Source organism: Plectropomus leopardus, chromosome 8, assembly GCF_008729295.1.
Source record: "Plectropomus leopardus isolate mb chromosome 8, YSFRI_Pleo_2.0, whole genome shotgun sequence".
NCBI classification, from domain to species: Eukaryota; Metazoa; Chordata; class Actinopteri; order Perciformes; family Serranidae; genus Plectropomus; species Plectropomus leopardus.
Genome location: NC_056470.1, coordinates 28,011,109 through 28,029,380, shown reverse-complemented (window position 1 = coordinate 28,029,380; position 18,272 = coordinate 28,011,109). Strand labels below are relative to the sequence as shown.

The following is an 18,272-nucleotide window of genomic DNA, read 5'->3' as shown; positions in this document are numbered from 1 at the left end:
TCAGTTATGTTATAAGCAGCCATACAGTACATGGTTCATACACATTTTCAGTTATACATTTCAATGACTTTTCCATGACTTTGGTGCAAATTTTGCAGACTATAAATTCTCCAAATTGACCATTGGTACTCCTTATCTGTTCTGTTTTTTTCATATAATAACTTTTTTAAAATGTATATTGTTTAATTTTTAAAAAAAAAATCTGAACAAGATTTAGAACTAAATATTTAAATACAACTTAGGAACTGTTTGTTATTTATGCGAGGGGAGGGGTAATTCAAAATGGGGGAGGCATGTCAAATATTTTTTTAAGAACTTATGGTTATGGAGGGACTTATGGTTTTTATTTTGGCTTAGGGGAGGGGGATATAAATTTCAATGGCTGTATTTTGTTATTTATTTTACTGACAATTTTGAAAAACTTGCCTTCGAGATTTTCTTTAAAAATTTGGGCCATTGTTTTTCTTTAAAATCTATTTATAATTTTTTTAAAAGGCTTTTTCCTTTTTCGTTTGAAAATTTTGTTGAATTTTCCAGAAAAAAATTGGATCTGTTTTTCTTAAACAAAAATTACCAAAAATTCTATCATTTATCACTGCCAAAAACTGTAATAACAGAAATTATCGTTGGATTTTCAAATTTTCTGACTGTCTAAGAGTTATTACGCAGGTTTGTAAAGCAAAAATTATTTTCTAAACCTTTCAGGATATATTTAGTTTTCCACAACTTTTCCAGGCCTGGAAATTGCTAATTGAAAATTCATGACTTTTCCAGGTTCTTCAAGACCGTATTGACCCTGAGAGTCACTCTGTCAATCAATAATAACAGAACACAATGTGCTTCTGACACTTACGCACAACATACAGTATGAGTCGTGTGATGTGGCTTTTTTCTTACCTGTGACTGGCTGTTGTTGCCTCCCCCTCCTCCGCCTCCTCCCCCCCCCCCCCCTCCCCCTCCCCCTGTTCCTCCCCCAGCTCCGCCACTCCCTGCACTGCTCGACTGCTGGTGGCTGGCCATCTCCGCCATCCTCCTCTCCATCTGCTCCAAGCGCTCCAGGATAGACATTCTGAACTGGTTATCTAGGCAAACAGTGGGAGAACAGAAGAAGAACACGTCAGCACACACAAGTAGCATCCAGTGTGCAGAATCTTTTTTCTTTTTTTTAAACAACAACAAATGGCTGTCTTTGCTGTTAGCAGCACAAACAAGCCTGTGTCCTGACAAGACAAATGATCACACAGTATGCACAGCAAGCTGCACCAAATATGTTGCTCTGAGCAGACTGTCGCAGTGACTTGGGGCTTAACATCATGAGATAATCAACCATTTAAGCTCAAATGCATTAGCCTGTTTCTGAGATACTGCAAAGTTAATATCCTACTTTCAGCTTTAACATAAAACCCCCTTGTAATCATTATTAATCTCCCCAAAATGTGAGTGAAAACAATAGCATCAATCATTAACTTCATCAAAACATTGGCTTTACTAAAATAACCTTTAAAGCCCATCAATCATCCGCTAATGGCTGCCATCGCTAAACTCCTGCCGCCATCTCTCCTGCACCACTCAGCCCCGGCAGACTAATACAGGCTGAACGATTGGCCAATGAGTGGGAGCATGTTAAATGTGTCCGCCCTTTCACAAAGGGCTTCAGACATGCTCGGGGGGGTGTACAGCTGAAGGCCCTCTCCAACTGATTAAGTACACCCCATTATGGCCAAGGAGTCCCAGCCCGCCCCCGTTCCACGAGCCCCTATGGCAGGAGGACCAAGAGGCTGACAGTACAGAATCAATCACAACTCGCACCTGTCCAGAGTCCTTGAACACGCAGCCTTTCCATACATCAAGATGGATGGAGGTGTACAAGACTTGTTTACAAGGCTTAGGAAGCTACTACTGCTTTGCGCCGTGTGTCAGTCAGTGGAGTTGTTGCGGGTTTTCTCTGCTCAGGTTTGTCAGAAATACAGAACACACTGCATAATTCAAGACCTAAGTGAGGAGAGGCCAGAGGAAGTGACTTCTCAAGACTATATTTTAATTAGAGAAACACATACACAAGAAAACATGGTAAAACTGAAAAATTAAGCAGACTTTAAAGGGAGAGTTTTTTGGAAGTGGGGTTGTATGAAGTACTTATCTAGAGTCAGTGTTTACATATAGTGGATGTCAGCCAACACACATCCAGTTCGGAGAAGCAGGCTAAAGTCTGACTCTAGTCTAGAGTCTGACTCTGAGTCTGCCGTGGATGGGGATCACCAATAAAACAAATTTTAGCTACCTTAAAGAAGTCCACCCCCCCCCAAAAGAAAAAATCAATATCAGTTTTATTGTACACTATATTAAGTGTATTTTCACCACTTTTACCTTCATGTCTAACCTAACCAAAAACCCATTAAAAAAAAAACCCACTGACTTTTTCCCTGTCAAGGGAACCGGAGGTGCGGAAAAGCTAACTGATTTCCAGAGTTCTCTGCAACGGCTTCATATTCCCCCTTAAAATCACTGTCTAACATTAACAATGAAAATACTCTCAGTATAGTTTACACTTTAACTGATATTGATTATTTTAGATGTGACTTTTGTAGCTGGCTAAAATGTGTTCACAGCAGTACTTTGCTATGCTTTCATGTCTGACTCCAGGCTGCTTCTCCAAACTGGGGGCGTGCCAACTGACATCTACTTTTTGCAATATACTGTCTATGGATAAGTACCTCGTACAACCCCACTTAAAAAAATCTTAACTATCCCTTTAACATCGATGGGCAGGTTTTGATCGCTACACGAAATGCATTTTAAAAAACTTAAAAACACTGCAATCGAAACCTGTTGCAATAAGTTTATGTAACATTAAAACACACTAGACCACTCCACAAACACTCACCTGCAAACAAACACTTGTGAGTGTATACATACGTGCACGCACACACACACACACACACACACACACACACACACACACACACACACACACACACACACACACACAAAGTATGCTGTGTACAGACAGTGGGATGGGATGGGCACAGAGAGCCCACTGCAGCAGGGAGTATAGAAGACTGCATTAGCATTCCCCATTTAGCCACTATGAGGCCGTTTCTGTGGCAACCTGCTGCCGAGCGGTAACTAGGCGACAGGAACATGGCTGTGTGTGTATGGTCTGCCTGTGTGCTATTGGCTTATTGATGAAGGGGAGGGGAAGGACTCCAGCAAAAAAAAAAAAAAAAATGGAGAGAGAAAGGCAAACAATGAAAAAAAAAGAGTCTATAAATCTTCTTTGCTGTGCTTTTGTGTACTTGGCCTACTGTCTTTTCTCAGTGTTGACGCCGTAGGCAGGGACCTAATGACTCTAAGTGGGGAGCCTTCGCAGCACGACCTGGTGACATTTGCGCTTTACGGTATCTTGGCAGTCACGGCTCAGGGCTCCATGGGGAGGTAATGCCACAGTCAGAACTCCTATAAGCCACTGTAAAAGAGGTCAAGTAACTGCCATCATTGGACAGAAAAACATAATGTCACCGGCGAGTAAATTAGGGTTCTCAGTGACAACATGCTGCACTGTGAGTAATGCACTCGGAGGACAACAGTAAGGTCTCTGCCTTCGATCCGCATGTATGCTGACTGCCGACATGCTGTCAGATCAGCCAGTCACTCCTATCAGGCAGGAAAAACGCTCAGAACGTTTGCTTCTTCTGTCCATCTTCACCTCTCCACATGTTGACTGTGGAGGCAGGTGAGGCAAAGATTTAAGAGGCTCTTGAAGACTGAGCGCTCGTGTCAGGAGGGGAGTCAGAGGGGTTGAGATAGGTCACAGCACCACAGCCTGACTTGTATAAGGCTGTGCTCTCTCTCTCCCTCTGGCTGACACACACAGGGGGAAGAGACGTAGACAGAGAGATGGAGATGGAGAGAGAGGGAGCGGGGGGATAGTTAGCGGTAGGCTGACATGTCTTTGTTCAGACCCAGTGCTGCAGTGTGCTGCAGTGCAGATGATGTCATCTCCACCTGCTGCCTGCTGCTCCAAATGCGATGCACGTCCACTGCAGAGGGAGGATGGGGGTAGAGACGAGTAGGAGGAGGAGAGGGAGGAGACGTGGAAGGTGAGCAGCCAAACAGAACTGGAACAACACGGTGACGTTGTTCGACGCTCTCCCACTCTCCCGGTTTACTCCCTTGTGACAGTGTGTGGCAGCAGACGTGGTCACTCGCGCACATTTAGGGCAGACTGTGACATGCTATTTTAAAAACAGCAGTCAGGTGCCAAAATGAGGCAGACCACCACTCATTATGTTGAGAACACTTGAATGAAAGTTGATTTGGCAAGCGAGGTGTAAACTTACAGCTGTCGTGATACAAATATTCCTTCCAAAGCAAAGCTTAGTTTCTGCAGATTGTTTGTGGAGATTTATTCTACATCTTCATCTTGCTTTTGGTGATGTATTCCCCTGCAGGGCTTGGACCATTGCTAACTTTTCCCGTCCAAATTCATCATAAAAAATACAGAGAGAACTTCACATTTCTAAATCCAGGGTTTCCACACATTTTCATGGAAAAAATTAAAAACTTTTCCATGACTTTTCAATGACCAAAAATTAATAAATAAATATTAAAAGAAAAAAAATCACTGGATTTTTTTTTTTGAAGAAAACATGTCTTCCAAACAAGTGGCTTTCTTTAAAAATAAATTTTAATTTAAAAAAGAAAAAAACCTATACATTTAAATGTGTGTTTTCTTTTAATTTTATTTTTTTTAAATTAAAAGAAAAAACCTCAACAATTTTAATGTTTTCTAAAAAGAAAAATGCCAACAACTTCAAAGGAAAAAAATGGCAAAGAACCCCCAAAACAAAACAAAACAAAATAATTTTTAAAAGAAGAAAAAAAGCCAACTTTTTAAAAAGAAAACATGCCTTCCAAACCCATAGGCCCACAAGTTTTCCTTAAAAATCTGCAGTTAAATAAATACAAAATACAGTCATTTAAAGTTGTATTGCCCTCCCCTGAGCCAAAAGTGCTTAAAAATTATTTGACATGCCTGGTGAGAAAATAAAGAAACGTACATAATGAACAAATAAACAAAAAGATGACCAAAATGTTGCCACACACGATGCACATTAAAGCTACATTACATCATCAGCCACAGAAAATAAATTCACTGTAATATTACATTAATGTAATTTACATTATTATACACAACAAATTTCTATGATCTTTCCAAAACTTTCAATGATTTTCACTAGTTTGATGACTTTTCCAGGCCTGGAAAATATTATTGTGAAATTGTATTAAAATTATTTTCATGACTGTGGGCACCTAGTAACTCAAAAACTACTCTGATTTTCATGCTCCATCAATTTTCTCACACCTCTAGCTACCTGAACTCATCTCTGCTGTCGGTGATACTGTGAAGTGTTATCTACTTTAATGAGGAAAGCTGAGTGAATGAAGGATTTTTTTCATGAAATTAAGTGAATATACTGCTAAATGATGACCCAACTTGTCTCCACTTAGAAGTGAGAGGAAAACCTCTCACCTCCTGGACGAAAGCCTGGAGAGAACCGGAAAATCCCACACTTCAGGTCTTTTAATAGAGTGACAGCTGCCTCGGCTAAAGAGGGAACTAGAACGTGAAAAAACATCAGCATAATACTCTCCAACAAGAGGTCTTGGACTTTCGCGACCGATAACCCAAATGAGTAATTTTGTCGCTTGCTTTAGGAGCGACGCTCATTAGAATAAATTACTAGTGTTGTCAGCGTGGGACCCTCCAGACACTGGTGCGTGACCTGGTCCTGTCGTACAGATTAAGAAGCTTGGCTCCATGGGGAAAGGCGCACACCTATCCAGACACATGGTCAATTATAAAGCAGCCAACAATGTAAGAGGACAAAAAAGTCTAAATTAAAGTGCACAAGTCAAAGGAGCTGATGGGATCCCATTTCACTAGAGTTGTACCTTTCCAATTCTATGTGGCAAGTAAATGATTGAATATTTGATTGAAGTCACTTCCAGTGGGAGAATGTAACTAAGTATATTTACTCAAGCGCTGTACTTTAGTACAAATTTGAGGTAATTGTGTACTTCACTTGTGTGTGTTCATGCCACTTTATACTTTCATTCCACTACATTTCAAAGGGAAATATTGTACTTTTTACATGACTCCATTTATCTAAAAGCTTTAGTTACTTTACAAATTAAGATAGTTGCATAAAAACCGACAAGAGTCAATAAAATATGTGGTTTTGTTACACATTAAAATACCAAACAGTTACAGTAAACACATACAAGTACAGCTGAAATGAGTAGTTGATTAACCATCATCTAACTGTTGTCAACAACTATTTTGATATACATTTAAGTCACTTTCTATTATTATTATTTTCATTCTATTTTTTAAATTTTTTTAGGTTTTGGGGGGTATTTTTTCCCACCTTTTTCTATTTCTTATAATTTAGAGTTTGGGTTATTTTCTTCATGTTTTTTTGTCTATTTTGATTTTTTTTTCACTGTTTTTTATTTTCAGGGTGTTTTCTCTGTTGCCTAATTTTGAGGTTTGGGGTATTTTTCTTTTTTCTTTCTTTATTTTTTTATTTCTCTGCATTTGGTACTTTTTATTTCAATACTTAAGATGCTTGTTTCCTGATAATACTTTCTTACTGTTACTTATGTAACTTTTTAAATGCAGGACTTTAACTAGTAACAGAGCATATTCACAGTTTGGTGTTAGTACTTCTATTTAAGTAAAAGAACTGAATACATCTTCCACCACTGGTCACTTCTGAATCAAATACACAGCACAAGTTTTCTTTCTGCATGAATAAATAGTCCCTCTTCTCTGTGGCTCTGCTGTTGCCTCTTATTAGCCTCTCTCAAAGGACACTGACGTCCTCTGAGAGACGCAGAGAGCAGGTGACCCGTGCATTGGGTTTTAACATCACAGCCCTGCCCCATGCAATCTGTCTCATCTCTGGGACATGGCGGCAGCTCCTCATGAGACAGGCTGATATACAGACGGATAGCGGAAGGAAGGACAGGGCTGTTTATTGAGGAGCGCGGTGGGAGTGAGAACAGGGAGGAGGAAGACAGCAGGGGAGATTACAGGTAAAGAAAGGACAAGGGTGAAGTGAGATGAGATGACAGGGGTTGGGTTATTCATATGCTGAACTTCTGAGGGAGAGTGTGGGAGGACATCTTTAATCCTCACTTCTGAACCTCTGGTTGTGTTCGTGCCAATCAAGTTTAGTGCTAGACCTCATTATCGCTCTGCAGCCAGTCAACTCCTCACACATAACCCAGCGGAGAGACCGGAGGCCAGCCTCCCTCTGGGTCTCTGTGTGAGCTGAGTGACAGGGGCTGGTATTTGTGACCGTGCAGGGGAAGGGGCCAGGCCATCTGGCAGCAGCCCTCGCAGCTGGAACACATGGCTGTCTGTTGATCAAAGGCTGACTTTACTGTGACACAGTGTAATGACTGGCTGTGGTTTTGTTCCACCTATTATTCTTTCTTTTATTCTTGTTGGCAGAGAGAAAACAGCAGATTTAAACTGTTCAACGCGTAATATTGCATGGGATAGAGACATCTTTATTTTGTTCAATCTGTTATTGTGGCATCAAATCTATTTGAGGATGCTATCTATCCATCCATCTGCTATTTGGCTCATCCTGCTCAGGGTCGCAGGGGGCGGGCGAGAGGCAGGGTACACATTGACAGATCGTCAATCTATCCATCCAATGCAGACTAACACAAACAAACAGACAATTAGTTTGCATTCACACCTACATATAATTCATGATAGCTTCCGATTCATCTAGCCCGTATGTCTTTGGACTGCTGTAGGAAACTGGATCACTTAGACGAACATGTACACAGAGTACGATGACCACTACAGATCCGAGTGGCAAACTTTGGGGTTGAAAACTGAAGCCACTGTGGAAGTGCCAAACACTGCAGTTCATCGATTTGCCGCTTGAGGCTGGCTCCAAAACAGAGCAAATCTCCATATACACCCATATTAAAATGCCCATCTTAACAGCAGAAATAATCGTGGTTACAGCCTGGTACAAAAAATGTTTCTGGTATATTTAGCTAATTTCAAAGACATGACAACTGTATGAGGGGTGATTTTTCTTTTTTCTTTTTTTCCATAACTCACCCGTTTGCATTTTATTAAGGGCCAAAGTATGCATATTTAAGGGCGGGGCCTCTTTATTGACAGGCTGTCTGTGAGCCAGCTCTAACATCATGCCAAAATATGATCACTTCTGGCTTTAAAAAAACAACACGGCAACGGCCAAAATACCGAACTCGAGGCTTCAAAACGGTAGTACACTAACGAATGGGTGATGATACAGTAGCTATGTCCATTTTTATACAGCCTGTGCTACAGATTCTGACAGATTTGATTTTGATTTTTGCCATATCAGTGCTGTAAAATATGTTTGCAGTTTTCTCTCTGTTTGGCGATTGTTGATGTTTATCCCAGTCTCTAGGACATTATGTTTACAAGCAACTAATTTGTAACAGCAAATACGATTTGATGGAAACATAATGCAGAACAAAATACGTTTCCTTTTAGCATATTGAGAAAATGTTGCTATTTAATATATCTGACAAGTTGCAAAAAATGTTAATACTAAATGTATCAGAAAAAAAAAAACGTTTTTTAGGTGTTTTCCATTCCATATTAGGCAATCTTGCAAAACAATATGAACTTGTAGTGACTACAGCATTATTTTTCAATTACCTTTTTAATTAACATCCAATAGAAATCATGACCTTTCCCCGGACAGGAGCATAGACTGTGTAAAATAATGGACGTAGCTTCTGTGGCATCACCCACTGGTTTTCAGGCTCCCCTTCTGAAGCCTCTACTTTGGCATTTTGGTCGTTCTTGTTTTTTTGGAGTCAGAAGTGACCATGTTTAGGTTAAAGACTGGAGCTGTGGAGGAACAAGGGCTGGCTCTGTCTGGGAAGCTGAAGACACAACTGTAAGCCTCAATAAAATGTAAAAGGTTGAGTTATATAAAAATTCACCCCCTATAGTTGTCATGGATGTTAAAATTAGCTAAATAGATCAAAACTGTTTTGTGTACCAGGCTGTAAACATGTTTATTTCTGCTGTAAAGTTGGGCATTTTAACAAAGTGGATTGACTCTGTTTTGGAGCCAGCCTCAAGTGTCTGTTTGATGAACAACAGTTTTTGACACTTCTGAGTTGGCTTCATTTTTCAGCCCCGGAGGTTGCTGCTTGGTTTGAATAAAACTAAGTAGAAACAACACATTTGGAGGGAAACATAGTGCCGAGCATATTATGTTTTCTATTAACATAATGGGGAAATGTTGCTACTAAATGTTGTTACTGAATATATCACCAAAATGTTCAGATCAATGTATAATCCACCCAAAATAGGTGATCTTGCAATATAGTATCCACTCATGTTGATGACAGGATTATTATTATTTTATTACTTTTTTTTAAATTAACATTTAATGCAAAACACGACATTTCCCTAACTTTACCCTAAGTGCTTTTGTTGCAAACAACATTCTGGTGTCAAAGTCCTGCACTTTGTACACCCGCCATCCTCCGCATCGATCTCCTTCCAAAGCCTCTATAATACATAAATGTAATGTGCTATATTATATAAAAGAAACATTGTGTCTAAACATAATCTGGGCAACGATTACATTGCCACGACAACATAATTATGAAAACAGTTTATCAACATATATAAACACAATTTCTAAAAGACATGTTTTGTATGCCCTGTGGTTTAAGTCAAAATCATTTTGTCAATGTGCGAATGTTCTTAAAGCTTCTTATAGCTACACAACGACAGAAATCCTTCACACACAGCAGTCAGCTGATGTCAACTAGACTTCATGCCTAAAAACCACAGACTGTCTAAAATAATGAATGTAGCTTTGAGGTCTGAGAAGTGAAGTCGATGCGGAAGCGCCTTAAACCTGCGTTCTTTCTCCTAGCCAGCAGGGGGCAACTCCACTGGTTTCCAAAACACTTTTGTTTACCGTGTAAGTCAATGAGAAAATGATTCTACATCTCCCCTGCTGCATGACCTCAGCAAACATGAAAGGAATTTATGCATGTATTCGCTACTTTATCGTCTTTTACAATACGACACAATGTTCATTTTGTGAATTACTGCCCCATTTTGACTAAAATAGAGGACAAAGTAGGGGTATGCTGTGGCCGGGGCTAACTTTTTGACTGACAAGTTGCAACCACGGCATCCATAAACTGTATAAAATAGCAAAAAACACCATTTAAGCCAGCCAGACGCCCGCATCACTGGAACTCTTCACAACAAATACAACAGCAACAGGTGGGAAATAATGCAATATTAAGAGACATTATGTCCTCTCAGACAATCTGTCTCACCACTGTTTCCACAGAAAATTTATTCACAACCATATCGCCATTTAATGACCGCAAACAAAGGTCACAACGCTTGAACGAGACTTTTCTGTTCTGCCACTAAGGTGCAGCAGCTCTTAACCTACTGGCATTTGTCCAACTATATAGGTCAATATGAGTGCAGCCTGAACGCTGAATAGATACATTGTGTCATATTGAAGGTAAAATGCCAAGAGTGCACACCACAGGGATTTACTGTCATCCACAATCACTCTAATATAGTAACATAGTATTGGCCTTTTGTCTTAGAAAGTAGTCTGGTTTGATTTTTTTTATAGATTGACAATTAATACAGTAACAAGTACATATCATTAGGTCCGCATTTCCATAAACAGCTCTATAGTGCTTGACACATCAGCTGCAGGCAGGAGTGCAAATGAGAGATGAGTGGAGAAATATATCAAAGATGAATCAATCTGATAAAAAACATGACAACCCAAGGGACAGGACATCTCCAAAGCTTTCCATTAATAGTAAGACAACACAGTTAGGCTTAATGCATTCATAAGATTCACAGCCTGTCCTCCCTTTTCCTTTAATTCTTTTTCAACACTGTACTCAGAATCACATTTCAGTCTTTTGGCACGTACTGGAATCCTATCTGTACTGGACTGTAGTAAAATTGTAATTTAGAAGTGAGGACGGACAGGAGAGTGAACAGAGATAGAGACCTGAGCCATTTTACCTTGAGTGTGATATAATGTATGCCTGGTTTGAGACCATGTATATTATCCTTTCTATTTTAATTTGGTTTTATGACAACTCAGAGGGATACAGCTGCACAGCATGAACCTCAATTTAATAAGCACATTAGCAGACTGACCCACTAAAAAAAAAACAACTTACAATATAATAGAAGCCTTAATTATACGTATTAATATACTGTACACTTATTTAAATATACAGAAAAATAAACAATCCCCTTGTGCTTTATGGGCAGACTGTAGGTTGTTAGCACAGAGGCGGTTATTTCATAATAATGCATATATGAAATCACAACATGAGCAGATTTTGATCATGTAATCTAATGCAAACCACAAATTATAGATTTAAAGCTCACCACAGGCTTTAATTGCACCTTATTGACAGCCTTGCCACAAACACGTGATACGACACACTTCTTAACACAGAAGTCACTGCATGACTCTTATACTGCAATAGATGTCACTGTTATATGGCTACTCACTATATCTCTGACTTAAATAGATGGATGAACTATAGGGTTAATAAATAAAGTAGCATCACTGTGAGAAAAAACAATAGTAGGAGTCAACAGCAGAAGTCAGACACGATGTGCTCTCTCCAAATGACTGTTTCTTTTTAAATGCACCTATCTCTTTAAAACCTCTTGTCTGGGGTGATCCATCACCTTTAGGTGTAAGCGTTCCCACGTCACTGCTGCTGTTACTAGTACTACTACTACTGCTATTGCTTCTGTTATTACCACAGCAATGACAGTGACACAGTTACTGCTAATTACATCAACTTATAATACTGCTGTTTTTTATGGAGATAGATAGATAGATAGATAGATAGATAGATAGATAGATGGATAGATGGATAGACAGACAGTCTTAAATATCAGTCAATCTTTATGTATGTCAATCCGTTTTCACAGCTTGCACGTTAATTCCCTCATGAAAAATGCAGTGCATACAGCTGACATTGTGGTCATACACATACACGTTCATGCCCCTAATATATATATATATATATAGTTCATTGGGTTGTTTTATTTCATCGGGGTTGCTATAGCAAAAGGGGACAAAACTCCTGCTAAAGTGACAGTATCAATATTAAAATTGCTACTAATGCTTCTGCAACAAGCACACAACTACGAATGCTACTATACTGCTAACAACTAGTGCAACTGATAGATGGTTTTGTGCAGTTACACAAAGACACAGACTGATCCCACTGCTGCCAGTTGTACTAAGTAAAGCACATTGCATTAAAGTGGCCACAAAATAGCCTTACTTGGTATTACTACAATAAATGCATATGCATTAGACCCATGAAAAACACAGGGAAGCGCTGTGGTTATAGATCCAACTGCTTGAAAATAGATTGTACAAGACTTTGCAACTTTGGTCTATTGAATTTTATATTTAACAGTAATTTTACTATGCAGCAATATGGGCCATGCATCTGGATTTATGCACTGATTATAGAAAAACTCAAAACTTCACAGAGAAGCAACAGGTATAGATGTATATCTGCAAATCTCTCACTTTAAATAGTTTGCAAAGCGCTCAAGCAAAGCAAAGTTTGAAGTGTAACCGGGGTGAAAAGTGGAGTCGCTGTTCGCAGATCTGTGGTGCTGAAACGCTCGGCGGCAGCACTCACGATGGACTACAGTAGCAACGTGGGATTTTTATTTCTCCCTATTCTAACTGTTTAATTACTCCTTGTTGTCGATAATATCAGCCTTGAATGCAATCTGACCTGTAAAACGTTTTACCGACGACTCGCTGGCCCCGATAACCTGAGCAGCACTCAGGGATGCGACAACCCTCTAATGCGCTATAGCAACTAGCACACTTTGAACAACACGTGAAACAGCACTTGCAGCTGGTGATTTCAGGACACGAGCCCGAGACACGGCGACAATAGAGTAGTTTAACAAACCAAAAAGACTCAAACTGTCGACAAAGAGTCAACTTAAAGACGCACGCTTTGCCAAAAGTACCAAGACGAGAGGGAAAAAGGCGCACGAGGGCATAACTTCCCAAGCTGTTCACAATTCCAGGAAAGAAAATAATGTTTTTTTGTCTCTTTTGAGGCACCACGAGGAGTCTTTTAAAATGTCCAAGCACTAGTCGTGAGTCAGGAGTTGGCTACTATCAACGTCAACTCTCCGGTGCTCTGCAATGAGGCAGAGTCACATGAAACACTTGAAGAAAGCATGTGGCTAAAACACAGCATTTCTTCCAAAACTCCGCTACAGCACAGACACAGCTGGACCACATGAAGACACAACAACTCAGCATGCGAGGAAACGTGTAACTTCTTCTTCTGCACGAGAAAAGGCACAGAATATGAAAAAAAAAAAACCAGCCCGGACACAAACACAAACACAACACAGCACAGCACTACAGCCATAGGGTTGAACTAAACACTTCTAACCTTCTATCTTATTTTCCATTGGTAGAGTCCACCCCAAAGCCAAAAAAAATACTGCCTCTTTTGTCTTTTAGGAAACGCAGGTGTCATTCACAGGCATCCTGACCCAAAGAAGTCCAAGCAAAAGCTGCAATTCACTCAAATTGCAGTTTTGCCCCCAACAGCCTGACGGTCAGGCTCGTGCATGGTGTTACACGGAGAAACAATAAAAAATATATATATATATCCTTGGTGTAGACTGAATCTCAATCTCAACAGAGCACTCGTCAACAATAGAACAAAGTGAGGGAAGAGAGCGACGTGAGGAGGGAGAGAGAGAGAGAGAGAGAGAGAGAGAGAGAGAGAGAGAGAGAGAGCGCTCACTACTCTTCTTCCTCTAATAGCCCCCTCCTCCTCTTCACTTGTTTCACCTCACACACATACACACTTTCCTTGTGTTTCTAGTAGTCGCTGCTATCCCAGCCTGCAGTAAAATGACAAATACCGCTGCTAGGAGACGTTGTGCGCACGTGCCGCCGGTAAACAGACGCCCTAATTTTCGCTCGCCGCCTCTTCCTCGAGCCTGCTCCCGAAAGCTCGCCCCTTATCGTGTCATTATTGTGGCTTATTTGGCGTGTTGTTATAAGCATTTCTAATCGAATGCTCTGCTCGACGCGCGTGGTTGTCAATGCACCGCACGGAGTGTCTCCCCCACCGGAGAAAAAGTCCGGTAAACCGCGACTGGACTCTCCCAGCTGTAGCCGCCGTCTGACACTAAATCTTGCTCTGTTTGCGGTAGTTTACCATGTTTACCCAAACACGCCCACTCCTCCGCTCCTGCATTGTGTGTGCACGGTCTGTCACGCCGGTGTAGTTTGGGCTCAGAGTGTCAACACGCTCCCTTCAACACTAACAGGCAGTATGCAGCTATGCGGGGCTGTATAATTTGGCAGTTCCCATGCAGCGAACCTCTCCCGGCTCGGGGTCGTGGGATCTGAGCTCAGGGACTTATTGGTGCTGGACGATGAGCGCTCTGCAGCTCCGACAGCTTTTTCTGTCCTGCCCATGGCTCCGTACCTGCAGTGCTGCAGAGAAAAGCGCCCCTTCCCCCACTCTGCATTATGACAAATCAAGGCAGGCAGGCAGCTGTGCCATTAGCACATCATAGCACAGTGAGTCTTCCACAAACTCACAAAGCTGCACAGCACTCCGCTGCAGACAAAATATCGCACGTCATGTCAGCAGCCTGTGGTTAATCAGGTGACTGGTCGAAGGGGTTAAGTCGCGTGAGAGTGTACAGTCACATTATCTGGTCACATTTTGGAAGTGGGGGACTAAATGGCTGGCTGTCATCATTTATGTGCAGCGCTTTTTGCTTTTCCTGTTGTGCCCCAAGACTGTTATCGACTGCACGTGCCCAAGTGATTGCATCCTGCCCTACTTCTGAAATAAGTTTTGGTCTAGATATCACCGTGGAAATTGAATTTATCTTTGATTATGAGGGGCAACCAGGCATTTACTTTCCGAAGAAAAACTTCTTTTTTTTTTAATCCATATTGGAGTTTAACCCTTTGAAACGTGATCAGATTGGTTTGATTTATTTCACAAACATGGGGGAAAGGCCACAAACAATTTAATAAGACATGGTTAAAAAAAAAGAAAATAAATAAATAAATTTAAAAAATCCTGAAAATGAAGTGCTGAAAATGAGCAGAATACATGTTTTCTGTGACCATTTTAAATCGAAAGTCTTTATAATTCCAAATATTTTTTTTTCCTTTTTTTGATTTTCTATCAATCTCCTCTTTTTTTTTTTTTTTTAAAAAAAAAAAACCAAACTAATTTTTAGGTAATTTTATTGTCACCTTTTACTAATTTCTTGCAATTTGTAACATTTTTTGTGAAGTTGGTCATTGCATTTTTTCTATGCATATTTTTCTACGTTAATAAATAATTCATACCAGTTTGCTGGCATTTCAAAGGTTTAAATGCTTGCAGGAGGCATCTGAACGCACAACAAGAAAACTGGTGATCAAGGTTTCAAAGGGTTAAAGTGCGCTCTGCACCAGAGTTGCTGTCCACAGTGTGGTGGTCCTGAAGCTGCTGGTCACACATGCTTTTGCCCTAAGCCACTGATGGGCTCCAAAGGAGCAGCAATTTAGTGACAGTTCATCAGTGACTGACATATTAATATTTCAACAAAACAGTCCTTTCCTTTTGCACACAACACTCTTCTCTCTCTGTCACTCACAGGTACACACAGGAACTCACCTGGTGCCACATCAGAATGTTACATCATTCCTATACACAGGAATACAGAATGAGCAAGAATGTATAAAGAAAAAGGTTGCAGGAAAATTAGCTGAAAATTAGCAACAAAAAGTAAAATAACAGAAAAAGAAAATAACCTGAAATAAGTGCTAAAATAAAATAATAAATATTAAAAAAAATGAAAAAAAAAAATTCTGAAACCTAATTTAAACACAGCCTATAATTTTAATAACCATAAATATAGTTTTCTTGATATCTCTTCTGGTTATTTGATAATTTTCTCACAATTTATCTCCCTTTTAGTTTTTAGTTATATTTAGTTTTATTATATCATTTTTTGTCACATTTTAATATTTTTTTTTAATTTGCAGCCCATTTAATGCCATATTGCCAATAGCCCTTTCCCCATGTTTTTGAAATAAATAAAACAAATGTACTAAGGATTCAAAGGTCTAAATACTTGTGAAAGGCATCTGAACGCAGCACAAAAAAAATGATGTCAATCCAGGCTTCAAAGGGTCAAAGTATCACATATTCTCAGTGTTGTGTTATTATTAACTCATTTTGTGCTGTTTTGACACTACACATGCATCTTTGTGCATTAACTTTCCACACAGCTGAATGCAACTGAGAAAAATTAAATGAAACCCCACCAAACACCACAGATAAAAATCCTAATAATCTTTGGTGATCACTGTCATCCTCCAAAAGGAGACCACACATTGCCATGAAACCAAATAGTGAGAGATAGCAGGCAAGGGGTTAATATAAGTAAGGTAATAGGGTGGGCTGTGTTTTCCCTGAGACAGTCAGCTCCTCCTTAACTGGTTCTGTGAATGGGCCAGTGAGGCAGTAGGGTATGAATGGCGGAGGGATCCACTGGTACTGCCGTGTATGGAAGCCGCCAGCTCTCGATTACTCACTCCCACTCCCTCAAGGGCCGTCTGCAATGCAGCTGTCCTGTGAGCCTGTGCTTCGCCGTGCCCTACTTTATCCTGTCAATGCTCGAGCACTGCAGCAATGCTTCCCCGGCAGCGCACACACACACGCACGCATGCACACACACACAAAAACAAACACACACAAACAGACAATGACTTACATGCTCATTACATTCTGGTGAACATGCCTACAGTAGGTCGTCTGACTCATGGACTTCATTTGAATTTGAACACAATGGAAATCTGCCAACCCTGCAGCATCTATTGTTGTATGTAGAAGACCTCCACAGTGCTGAGCTACAAAAGCTTTGTTACTGTAAGGGGATCACATAAAACAATTTTAATTTTCAAAAATTCATAAAAACTTTCAATGTCCAAATGTGTCCAAGCATTTGCACTGATGTTAACACAATAGATTTCCCACTGGCTGATTGTGACATATGTAAGATGAGACGATGTCTCTCACCAAACTGACCTTAAAATGAAGCTTTAAATATGACACGTGGCGCTTAATTTGCACATCTCGGAACAACAGACTGCACAGTGAGAGTGAAAATGTGTCATTCAACACATTCTGACACAATAAAAATAAACTCTCAAATCAGTTTCTCTTGGGTAATACCAAGTGGGGATGAGTGCTGTGATTGAAATCAATAATACTACATTAGTAAGTAAGCAAGTATTTTTCAGGTAACATACTTAAAATATAAGCTCTAGTAGGCAGAGTCACATTTTTATAGTCTAATACTACTACCACTACTAATAATACTAATAATAAGTGATTCAGTCATTGCAATGGACATTTGCACTCTTTCTAGGTGTAAGAAAAAACATTTTATTAATTTAGCTAGTATTTAAAGCTCCAATGTGTGGAGTTTAGTGGCATTTATCGGTGAGGTTGCAGAATTGAAAATACTCTCCTGTTTGCCGGGCATGTAGAAGAACTACAATGGCTAACACAAAATGTGAGTGCCCCTAGCCAGAGTTTGATTTGTCCATTCTGGGCCACTGTAGACATGAGAAACATGAGAGACTCTGAGGAAAAGGGCCCGCTTCAATTGTGGATATAAACTGCTCATTTCAGGTAATGAAAATTCTATTTTCAGGTCATTATAAATAAATTCTAAATTCTACACACTGGACCTTTGAGTGTAATTTGCTCCAGTCCATTGATTTGGACAGCATCGTTTTGCAAAACAGCAACATGGTATGGTCATGTACCATCAATACAGTTCAAATAAAAGTTCCTAATTGAAAATTTTGAACTATCGTCCAGCACTGCTACCAACAATAGGCGCTTTCCCACAACTCTGATAATAAGACTCTTACTAATATTTACTCACACAATCTCTACACATACTGTGTAGAAGCAGCCAAATCAAGATTTCTTCCATGACCTTCAGCATGTTTGGTCAAGGACCAAAGAATCAGTATGTTTTATAACAAGAAAAACACAATTTTATATTCAACTCATTATCTTCTGGCTGGAAATGTCCCAACCTCTCATTAAAAAAAACCCAGAAT

At 39.9% G+C, this 18,272-nt stretch overlaps 1 protein-coding gene across 1 annotated transcript in view; it reads right to left on the bottom strand.

Moving 5' to 3' along the window:
* Nucleotides 1–18,272, bottom strand: part of camta1a (calmodulin binding transcription activator 1a) — a 393,330-nt gene that overhangs the window by 14,222 nt on the left and 360,836 nt on the right. The window contains exon 12 of the mRNA XM_042492229.1: nucleotides 898–1,082. Coding sequence (XP_042348163.1) covers nucleotides 898–1,082 — 185 coding nt within the window. The remainder of the gene's footprint in view (nucleotides 1–897; nucleotides 1,083–18,272) is intronic.